The 11,155-nt window shown below is 34.1% G+C and overlaps 2 protein-coding genes and 1 non-coding gene across 3 annotated transcripts; 2 read left to right on the top strand and 1 right to left on the bottom strand.

Annotated features, from left to right (window-relative positions):
* Positions 1-900: 900 nt before the first annotated feature.
* Positions 901-1,810, bottom strand: LOC133295710 (uncharacterized mitochondrial protein AtMg00810-like). Its single transcript, XM_061494562.1, has 2 exons — positions 1,737-1,810; positions 901-1,336 (listed from the first exon to the last, which is right to left on the bottom strand). Exons 1-2 carry the CDS (start codon positions 1,808-1,810, stop codon positions 901-903), a joined length of 510 nt encoding a protein of 169 aa, XP_061350546.1.
* Positions 1,811-3,761: 1,951 nt separating this feature from the next.
* On the top strand, positions 3,762-6,752 carry LOC133295714 (serine/threonine-protein kinase Aurora-3-like). The gene is made up of 6 exons (XM_061494571.1): positions 3,762-3,890; positions 4,181-4,423; positions 5,624-5,719; positions 6,168-6,382; positions 6,466-6,538; positions 6,636-6,752. The coding sequence occupies exons 1-6, from the start codon at positions 3,762-3,764 to the stop codon at positions 6,732-6,734; spliced, it is 855 nt and encodes a 284-aa protein (XP_061350555.1). The 3' UTR covers positions 6,735-6,752.
* Positions 6,753-9,828: 3,076 nt separating this feature from the next.
* TRNAV-AAC (transfer RNA valine (anticodon AAC)) lies at positions 9,829-9,902 on the top strand. The gene has a single exon. It is a non-coding gene; the product is annotated as a tRNA-Val (tRNA).
* The last annotated feature ends 1,253 nt before the right edge of the window (positions 9,903-11,155 follow it).

The following is an 11,155-nucleotide window of genomic DNA, read 5'->3' as shown; positions in this document are numbered from 1 at the left end:
AAAAAAAAAATCAGAACTAGGGTTGATGGACTTAAGTTGGATGTTGTAAGAGCTCTCCCATTGAATTTAATATTGTGTGATAAAAACCAGAGAATCGAATTCTAGTCACATTTAGGATGGAGCTTAAAGTTTTAATTACGAAAAAAAATTCTTTTTTTTCTTCTCTGCAGCTTGCTTGGGGTTCAACTTGCAGGGCAATCAGTAATGGTTGGTTCATCTAAAATTCTGCACTTGAAATTGTGTAATTTCATTTAGATTGGTAATTTGTAGCTTGGTTTGCCCCTATTGTAAGAGTTGGCATACCTTGTTTGAAGATGTCTAGCACTATCAGAAATAAAAAATAATGTCTATGATCTGATGTTCATGGTGAACAAAATAGTCTCTTTGTTTATGCTGTCCCATTTTGGATTGTCCATCGAAGTACACACTCCTCTTTCAATGGTCAATATATTTACATCTACCACGTTTGAGGTTTCCTATGCTAACATAAAAATGCCCCCATGCACATGCCTGTTATAATGATGGTCAAACCAAGAATAAAGTTCATTCAAGAAACTGAAAAAAAAAAAAAAAGAAAAGGAAAAAAGAAAAGAAAAGGAAACTCATGAACAAATTGCATGGTTATTGTTGGAAAAAATATCTTTATTATTAGAAAGAATATCTGTATTGTTTGTAAATATCTGTTTCTTTATTTCATTAGGATTTGGATTAGGTTTGGGTTAAGCCTATTAGTGTTTCTTTTGTATATTGTACTATCCTGTATCAATTCAATGTACAAATTTATTTTTGTATGTTTCTTTCGTCTCTTGTTATTTAACATGGTATCAGAGCATCCAACAACTTTAGCATGACCTTTATCTTCATATCCAAGGCCTTTTCCTGGAGATGCCTTGATATACTTTAAAATACGAATGACGGCGTCCAATGTTCTTGACATAGAGAATTAAGAAACCGTCTTATCACACTCACTGCAAATGAAATGTCAGGCCGAGTGACTGTGAGGTAGTTCAGTTTTTCAACTAATCTTCTATACCTCTCAAGATCTGAAAAGAGTTCCCTCTGATTTGGTAGAAGCTTGACACTTGGATCCATAGGAGTATCAATAGACTTAGAATTTAACAGAACAGTCTCTTCAAGAATATCCATAACATATTTCTTCTGAGATATCACAACTCCATCTTTAGATTGGGGCACCTCGATTTCCAAGAAATATTGAAGTTTCCCAAGATCCTTAGTCTGAAAATGATAACGTAAATGCCGCTTCAACTGAGTAATCACATGATTATCACTACATGTGATGACAATATCATCCAAGTATGCCACCAAGAAGATAGACCTGAAAGTTGAATGACAATAAAAGAGAGTGATCTCACTCCGAGTCATACCAAATTGTTGAACAACACTGCTAAATTTGCCAAACCAAGCTCTTAGAGATTACTTGAGACCATATAGAGACTTGCGAAGACGACAAACAAGACCTGACTTACCTTGAGCAACAAATCCAGGAGGTTGCTCCATATAAATTCCTCTGCAAAATCACCATGAAGAAAAATATTTTGAATATAAAGTTGATAAAGAGGTCAGTAGCGGATAGCAGCCATGGCAATAAAGAGACGAACAGTAGACATCTTCGCCGCAGGAGAAAAAGTGTCACTAAAATCTAGTCTAAACACTTAAGTGAAACCATTCTCCATCAAGTGAGCTTTAAGACAATCTACTTGACCATCAAAACCAACCTTAACAGCATAAATCCAGCTGCAACCAGTAACAGAATTCCCAGACGGAAGAAGGACCAGATCCCAAGTGCCATTGTACTAAAGAGCACTCATCTCATCAATCATAGCCTATTTCTTCCATTCGAAATGTGAAAGTTCTTCACCCGTAGTCTTAGGAATAGACATATAAGACAAGGAAGAAAGACGTGTAAAATATAATGAAGATAGACGATGGTAACTAATATTAATTGAATACCTGGCCGAAGGGCGGGTCTCTCGTGTACCTTTTCATATTTGATCAACCATCAATTTTTGATTCTTCTAGTAAAGTAAGTGGGATCCATGGTTTATCCATGATTAATGAGGAAGTGATACTTCAGTAAGTTGATGCAAGTCTTAAATTTGTCGGGGAATATAGTATACCCAACATAGGGCATAGTGATTTTCTCAATATGTTTTACCTCTTTTTTGTGTGGATACATTGAAGAATTCAATACATAACTTATTACATAACTACCCACATCTTTCACCATTAGTTAACACTGATGGCTTAGTGCTTGTTTGGATGGGCTTCTCCCATTGCAAAAGTTATTTTTTTTAAAGTTCTTTTAAAAATTTTATACTGTTTGGATATCAACTTTTAAGAAATGGAGAAGTTAATAAAAAAGCTAAAATTTTACTTTTGTGAGAAGTTAAAATTTTTGACTTCTGAAAAAAGCACAAGCCAGAAGCAACCCTAAATCACTTAATCCAATTTTACCCATCCTTTCTTCGACCAAATCAAAGCACCTGACGATCCAGAAACAATGATTTTCTTTGATGCGCAGAACCATCAACATGGTAGATTCAAGCAATAACAGTTATCTGACCATGAACAAACTCGATTTCATTACCGGTGCTATTAGGAAACCAAGAGACATAGTTTCTGATGAAGGTAGAGCGTGGATTGTTGTGAACTCCATGATAACCGGCTGGATCTATAACACCACATATCCAACGCTGCAACCCTACATACAATATTTTGCTTTTGCAATGTAACTTTGGGATGATCTAAGGAAATGGTACTGTGTGGAGAATGCACCAAGGGTGTATCAACTGAAAACCAGCCTCACCAATATAAAACAGAGCACTTCTAGATCGAGGAGGGCGACTGTGTATCTTGAAGGGGGATTCTTTTGAGAAAAAGGGAATTTTTTTAAGGGTACAACAGTCATTTTACGTTTACAAAGTGCTTTTTTATTTTAACATCCAAATGACATTTTTAATTAAAAACACTTTTTAAATATCGCATCCAAATATAAAATAACTTTAATTTTTTTTAAAAATTCTTTTTAAAAAAGTAACTCATAAAAAGTCTCTTTTTTAAAAAACCAATCCAAACGAGCTGTTACTATGTTTTACCTTTTGTCATGTACAAGTCTTTACTTTTCTGTTGGTGAGGAAAATTGTTGGCATGTAATGGCACAATCTTAGCAAAATTTCTGGATGCAATCTTGTACATCTCCATTTTTTTAAAAAAAAAAAAATATAAAAAATGTTACTTATAGAATATGATATAGTAAAAAATCTTTCTCATGAAATATTTATTGAGTTAAAATTTATTTTTTAATTCATATTACTATCGAAATAATCTGATTTTTTAATATAATCTAAGACTTTTATCATTAAAAAATTAGTTACAATATACTATACTTTTAATATAATTTTATATATGGATAGTTTTTTTAATAAATATTTTAGAAGAATTATGTATACAGTTGAAGAGACAGAACGTGGCTCCGGAATAGTCCCATAGCTGGCTCAAAGAGTCGAAGTTCGTGGGGATACCGGAGGGAGCCAACTCGTCTCAAAGAGATAATTAGAGTTGGGTAACTCCGAAAAAATAAAATAAAAAGAGAGAGAATGGGGCTCTGAGATATATAATATAAAAATAAAATAAAATAAATGGCTTCCCAGAAAATGGCTTGATTTGAGTTTAGGCGCCTTTGAACAAATTCAAATTCCGTTCATCTCTTTTTCCTTTTTCAATCTCTGATTCCACCGAAAATGGCTTCCCAAAACCCACCGGAGGAAGAAGACAACTCAAATCGGAAGTGGTACCTCGCAGACTTCGAGATCGGTAAACCTCTCGGCAAAGGCAAATTCGGCAGGGTATACGTCGCCAGAGAGATCAAGGTTCCTAACTCACGCTTCACACATCAATGTTTCTACGTTTCATTTCTTTATAAATCATCGGACATGGTTATTTCAACTTCTCCATCTATGTTATAAATAAATAGGTTTTCAAGTAATTAAAAAAAAATTTAAAATGTCCCTTTGCTAAATAATTGATTTATTCAAAATTAAGTAAATCTATGTGCAACAATTACTTAAATATTTATCTTTGATACTTACGGGAGGTGCAGATTTTGCTTTCTATTTTGCCAATGGTTTTTGTGTGTGTGTGTGTGTGTGTGTGTGTTCAGAGCAAATATATTGTGGCATTGAAGGTTATTTTTAAGCAACAAATTGAAAAGTACAGAATTCAACATCAACTAAGGAGAGAGATGGAGATACAATCCGGTCTTCGCCACCCGAACATCCTGCGACTCTATGGTTGGTTTCATGACGATGAACGTGTTTTCTTGATTCTTGAATATGCTCATAACGGTGAGCTTTACAAGGAGCTAAGTAAAAAAGGTCATCTCACTGAGAAGCAGGCTGCCACGGTAATCCTTTCTTAAGTGTGTGTGTGTGTGTGTGTGTGTGTGTGTATGTCTGTTTTGAAGATTATGTGATGAAGGTTGGTTTTTTGGATATGGATTTGACAGGTTAGAGTCATGAGTCATGAGATTATGTTTCCTTTGTCACCTTTTCCTTGCTTCTGTGTCCTTCTTGCTTCTTCCATTCTGACTAACTCTGTTATTTTTGCTCTAATCCGGCCTTGTTTTGGAGGAAGCTTGTGTTTTTCTCGTTGGAAAATGAACGTTTTAGGTGGTTCTAGGCATCCCTTGAGATTAAGGGAAAATCCTAGTACTCCCTGACTTACGAGGGTAGGGGCGAGGGTCGATTATACCCCAATCTTATTCTTGTATTCTTATAATTTTTGCAAAGAGATTGTTTTCTATACTCAAATCCATGACTTTTCGGTCACAAAGAACAACCTTACTGCTTTCTCAAGGCCCGCCCTCATGCATCACTTGAGATTATTGGCCTTTTAACTTTTTGAGAAAACCAAGTATGAACAAAAATCTGCCATTGTATGTTTTGTGAGAAAATTGATTACATCTCTAAAGAGATTGAATTGACAGCAAAGCAAAAATCTTTTATAAGAAATTTTAAATATTAAATTATAAGTTGTTTATGATGATTGCAGCAACTATACTAATTGTAAGGTCTTGATGTGAAATTACGGAATTATAGAGAAATTACATGAAAACAGGTTGGAATCTCTAAGGGTGCGTTTGTTTTAAAGATTGTCAAATTATTCTTGGGAAGGTGAAGTTGGGAAAGATGACATTCTCATGTTTGGCATAAGCTTTAAAAAAATATTCCTACACATTATTCATTCTTAGGAAAGTGACATTGCTATGTTTTACTTGTTTTTTATTCCAATGATGAGGGGTGTGTATGTGACTTCCCATAATATGACAGTGGAAGTTATCTTGTAACACAACTGTTAACTTCCACTCTCACTCCCACTTCTTTTTTCCATCATTTGAATTTTGAAAATTATTCCTGAAAATATTAAATGCTAACTAAACTAATGTCATTTCTGGGAATGTAATATTATACCTTGAAACAAACTCTTCCTAAAAGTATCTTCTATGCAGAGATTATATTATATTCTTATCATCCTACTCTTTCATTTTGAGGCATGACTCTCTTATCAGTTGACTCCTAACCTTTGTTTATTTTGGAAATTGTAGTATATTTTGAGCCTCACAAAGGCATTGGCTTATTGTCATGAGAAGCATGTTATTCATAGGGATATCAAGCCCGAAAATTTGTTACTTGACCATGAGGTACGCCAAAATATCCTTATAGTTTTTTTTATCTTTCTTTTACCTCTTTATACCTTGTTTTTTCTTCTGCAAGCTATTTTTTTCTGCACTTTGTGTCAACTTATGGCAATACAGCCAGAAGAAATTGAATACCTACAGATTACATAATATTAACTATAATACATTTTGCTGCTCATTTCAATACTGTTTTCTACCTCAGCCCACTTTTTGTCCTCTTAAGCTTTGTTATATGTTTCATTGAAAACTTTACTCACGCCTTAACTTATTGCCTTTTCTTCTCCTATCCCCTTCCTGACCCTTCTCCCAAGCCAGAATTTAAATCCATATGAAAGAAATCCCAGACTGAAAATATTTCCTATTGTAGATATGGTAGCTAGTTGGAGCTACTTAATTATATTTGGGTTTTAAGCACACTTGTACAACAAGTCTTAATATGGCTTGATTGCAGGGTCGTCTTAAAATTGCCGACTTTGGTTGGTCTGTACAGTCTAGTAGCAAAAGACATACCATGTGTGGAACATTGGATTATTTAGCACCAGAAATGGTTGAAAACAGAGCTCATGACCATGCCGTTGATAACTGGACTCTCGGTATCCTTTGTTATGAGTTCCTCTATGGTTCTCCTCCATTTGAGGCTGAGAGTCAAGCAGATACCTTCAAAAGGTAAGGAAGTGTGTGGACCTTTTATGTTTAATTAAATAGATGTTGCTCTTCAATGCGTATGTAATTTATTAAGCTTTGTGTAGGATAATGAAGGTTGACCTAAGCTTCCCTTCCTCCCCTGCTGTTTCTTCAGATGCCAAAAATCTTATTAGTCGGGTATGTTCATATCTAAGTATTCATATCTTGGCCAAAGCTAATCCATTTAGTAAACATATTAGTTGTTCTTCTAACAGCAATCTGTAAATTGGTGCAGCTCCTGGTGAAAGACTCCTCAAGACGGCCCTCTCTTCAGAAGATAAGGGAGCATCCTTGGATAATCAAGAATGCAAATCCTATGGGTATCTGCAAGTAGTATAAACTTTAGTCAGTCATGTACGAGCGACTAAGATTGAATTGTGCATCTGATCTTGAAAAATATAGGCAAATATAAGTGTTATGCAGTGTTCAAGTTTATCATCAACTTGAATGACACTTTACCCTCACTGGGAGGATTAGGAAGGTTAGGATTGTAGGTTTGAGAAATATAAAAACCATTAATGTAACCTCACTTTTTAGTTTTTTACATGGTATCAGAGCTTTGGTGTTATGGGTTCGATCCTCATCGTCTTCCATTTAGTTAATAATTAATTAAGTCTTGTGAAGTTTCTTAGCACAGGTAGGTGAGCCCGTGCATTGTCCACCCTTCCAGTCCAGTGGGCTCTTGTGTGAGGGGTTGTGTTAGAGAAATATAAAAACCATTAATGTAACCTCACCCAACAGCTTAAGTTTTGGGGTTGAATTGATTCTTTACATACATCTTTTTGTAATTGTTGTGGCTGCAGGTGAAATTTCTTCCATTCTGTATGCGGTTAAACTAGGCCTGACTAACGACTAATCTTAAACGTATTGACTTTGACAGTTTGACATGCTTCTAACTTTATGAGAGTACTGAATGTAACAGCCCAGATTTAGTAATTTCTATTTGATGATTAAGCTCCCTATGAAATATGATTTGAATTATAGCTTATGAATAGTGTTGATATCATATCATTCTTTCTAAGAAATTTTAAATGAAAATAAGATTTTATAATACAAATTCAGACAACTGCCAATTTAGGATATTTGCTGTTCATGATTAAATTTCGGTTCTAATTCTAACTGAGCTGCTTCAGAGTGTGCTAAATTTCTAAAATCGAAAGTGACTTAGTCCAATAATGTGCTTTGTATTGTTATTATTACCTTCATAATCCCTTGTTTTTCAAACACGGACAAAAAAATTGTGTTGTCTATCTCTTTTTTCTTTTTTTGGTTATAAGTTGTCTATCTCTTATACCTTAAAAATTGTGAGTGAAGACGCAACTTTTTTTCATCTTTCTGCAGTTCCTATGTCTTATTTCTGAGAAATGAAAAGTTTAACAATAAAGTGTCTCTGTGAGTGTTTTATGAAAATAAATAATAAAAGTGCATTACCATGAAGTGTAGAGAACTGACATTTTATTCATCCACACCCTTCACCTTATGAAATGAAAAAATGTCCTACAAACTTTTCCCCCCCTTCTATTTGTGGACATGATACGTGGATATATAGAATGAGGATTCTTTAGTTGATATTAGAAACAAATGGAATGCACTTCTCTTTGGTTCACTTCATGTTGTATTAGAATTTAGAAGTTGTGTTGACAGGTTGGACAGCCTTATTAATTATTACATGAACGTCTCTTGTGGTTGTTTGAATGTTATACTGGTAATGAGGTTTCAGCATCTCTGATTATTGCTGATTGAGTAGTGCTACATATCTATAAAAGTTAGTTAAAGTTTTACAGACTTCGACTAGAGTCAACGAGTGTGGTAGGGACTATTCATCCGTCAAATTTTTTTGACTATCTTAGTCGTTTATTTTAGCCTTTATTTCCAAATCCATGAATCTTAGAATTTTTGTCCCAGATGTTGTTTAAACATGTCGCAACTTGGAACTACCATATGCTTTGATGGAAAAGTAATGACAGTAATGCATGAAGTGTACCATATGTTTCAAACTCCCTATTATTGGCCACTACCTGCTACCGGGTGCGGTGACATTAATCTGTATTTTCAGGTATTTGAGGTTTCACAGCTCCTAGTTCTTTTGGACTTTGTTAATTTAAAATGTAATATACACCATGAAAAATTTCAATTTGATGGTTCCTTGGCTTTTGAGAGATATTACAATATTCCCTGAGTATTAGTTATGTGCACACCTTAGAGGAAGTATATATGGATGTGTATCATTGCCTGATGCATTTTCTTTCAAACATTATGGATTTTCTCCTCAAGAATATAGAGACATACAAATTTTTATGTATGTATTCAGCTACACCCAGCTTGTGATTTTTTTCTAACTGATAAATACTGTTCTGCAGTCTCAAAGATTTAACAAAAAGCACACTATGGAGAGGGACGATTATGTTGGTTACACGTACTACTATATAAAAGAATTTGATTTATATTGTAGATTCTTTGTAATAAAACTATGCTCCCTTTTTGAAAATAATACCACCACAAATATTCATTGAGCTTGTGTCTTTGTATGAATCTTTACCACTGTCTAATGTTGGTCATCTAAACTTTTCTAGAGAAAGGCATCAAAGCTGTCAAACATAGTATCTGATAAAAAAAATTTGAAGTTGGAACCTGCTTGTAATTTGATATCTCCATTTGCAAAATGCATATTTTCTCGTAAGTGAGGATAACTTGCCAAACTCCACCAATTTCTGGTGCCTTAGTGTATAGCTGCTCCTGCCAGCTAAACTGAATAAGTTATCACCTTTTTTTTTTTTTTTGGAGTGAATAAGTTATCACCCTGACCACAAGAAACTGATACCAGATTAGCTTCACCGCAAGCGTCGCTCGATTGCAATCGGGAGACATAATAGAAAACTCTGATACCATTTGATATGAATCTTATGAGAACCTCACCCCAAAAGCTAGCTCATGAGGTAAGAGAGCCTAAAGTGCATATAAATCCCATACTAATCACCCATATAACCAATGTGTAACTCAAGTTCCATATCTTGCAAGTAGATCGTTACAGATTAGTTATGTGCAAGTGCAAACTATGAAAATAACAAGAAGTGCATTATTACTTATTATGAATTGCGAGGAACTGAAGATTGAATAACTTGAATGAATGGCGAATTCTCTGTTTTTCTTTCTAAAAATTACACAATACTCATCACATAATCTGATGTCGTACCCACGTAGCATGCAGGCACGAGTTGGTGCTTAGACAAATTTTTGTTCTTTCTATTTATAAGTTATAAATATAAGTGCTAATAGAAGTTCACATAGTTTCCTATTCAAGCTTAGAATAGTTCTTATTATTCTTTGACAATGCTCCCAAATAGATTGATCGTTAGTTTAGAATACTACTATTACTTCTATTATTTTATTTCAAATAAAAATCACTGTATATGAATTCTCAACAAAGCGGTGTCGTGGTGTAGTTGGTTATCACGTCAGTCTAACACACTGAAGGTCTCCGGTTCGAACCCGGGCGACGCCAATCATTTGAACTTTTGGACCTTTTTTCGTGCTTTCAAGTGTTACTCTAATTTAGAGTAAATACCTTTTTGGGTCCTTGACAAAAATTACTGTCCTCATTTTAGTCCCTTACAAAAAAAAGTACTCTCCAGGTCCCTAAGAAATTAAAAGTGGACCCATTTAGTTGAAATCGTGGTCCCTCACAAATTCAAAAAAGACCCACATTAGTCCCTCAAAAGGACTAAAATGGGTCCATTTTGATTTTCTTATGGACCTCGAGACTAATTTTTTTTTTTTTTTTTGATAACAAGAGACTAATTTTTTTTGTAAGGGACTAAAGTGAGAATCGTGTTTTTTATTAGGGACCAAAAGAATATTTAATCTTGATAATTTATAATGCATGGTCGCCTATATCTGCAAATATTGTTAGAATAAAGGAATTGTAAGAATTACCTCACATTTTGTGTTTGTTAATTCTGTATTTCAGATCACCTTTCATATATTTATTGAAGATATCTTGAAAACCAATTACCTCTAAAAGTCACATTCAATAATTCCGAAAGGATGTTGTGCATGTATCTAGAATTCACAATTATAACTTTCACTCCAGTTCCTTGATAATTGAGACATTGAGGGAGAAGATCTAATTACCTCATAATATATATGTTGAGATAATCTGGTTTCCGCTCATCATTGCCTACAGCCCTACACCATAATATAACAAGCTTACCAATTGGATTCAAACCCAATAAACATATATGTGTATGTGTGTGAGATTCCTAAACCTATAATGGATCACACAGTTACACGAGTTCTCAGGAAATTTTTTAATTTATCCATTCAATCCATTTTTTTTGTGTGGAAACATCCATTCAATCCATTTTATAAAACCAAACAAACTATCAATCAGTAGCAGCGAGAACGGAGTAGGACGAAAGTAATAATTGACCAGAAAAAAATTCTGAAAACAAAACCTAGATGAAAGTAATAATTGACTTAATTCAAAGGACTATGTTGTAAGAACACAACAAAATAGTAGCAGCGAGAAATTTAATTCATCAGATGCTCTGCATAAGCTATGAAAAAATACCTCATTGAAGTTGGAACAAAATCTATTATGCAACATTATTAAACAATCAATTTAATCAATTAAACTAGTGGGACGTTAATGGTTATATATTATATTTCTCTAGTAAATTCATTCACACAAAAGCTGTTGAGACTTCAAAGAGTAGACAATACATAAACCTATCTACCTATATTAAGAAATTTTAT

The sequence above is a fragment of the Gastrolobium bilobum genome, unplaced genomic scaffold, assembly GCF_033153095.1.
Source record: "Gastrolobium bilobum isolate Gb01-03AN ecotype WA unplaced genomic scaffold, APGP_CSIRO_Gbil_v1 utg59345, whole genome shotgun sequence".
NCBI classification, from domain to species: Eukaryota; Viridiplantae; Streptophyta; class Magnoliopsida; order Fabales; family Fabaceae; genus Gastrolobium; species Gastrolobium bilobum.
Note: the sequence above shows the minus strand (reverse complement) of the source record. Positions and strands in the feature narration are given on the sequence as shown.

What these genes read in the sequence shown, in the direction of transcription:
- LOC133295710 (XM_061494562.1), bottom strand. Translation starts at nt 1,810, where the DNA reads ATGGCACTTGGGATCTGGTCCTTCTTCCGTCTGGGAATTCTGTTACTG. An exon ending in GCTGGATTTATGCTGTTAAG is followed by an intron (nt 1,337 to 1,736) that starts GTTGGTTTTGAT and finishes TTCAACTTTCAG; the next exon opens with GTCTATCTTCTTGGTGGCAT.
- LOC133295714 (XM_061494571.1), top strand. Translation starts at nt 3,762, where the DNA reads ATGGCTTCCCAAAACCCACCGGAGGAAGAAGACAACTCAAATCGGAAG. An exon ending in CTGAGAAGCAGGCTGCCACG is followed by an intron (nt 4,424 to 5,623) that starts GTAATCCTTTCT and finishes TGGAAATTGTAG; the next exon opens with TATATTTTGAGCCTCACAAA. An exon ending in CCAAAAATCTTATTAGTCGG is followed by an intron (nt 6,539 to 6,635) that starts GTATGTTCATAT and finishes AAATTGGTGCAG; the next exon opens with CTCCTGGTGAAAGACTCCTC.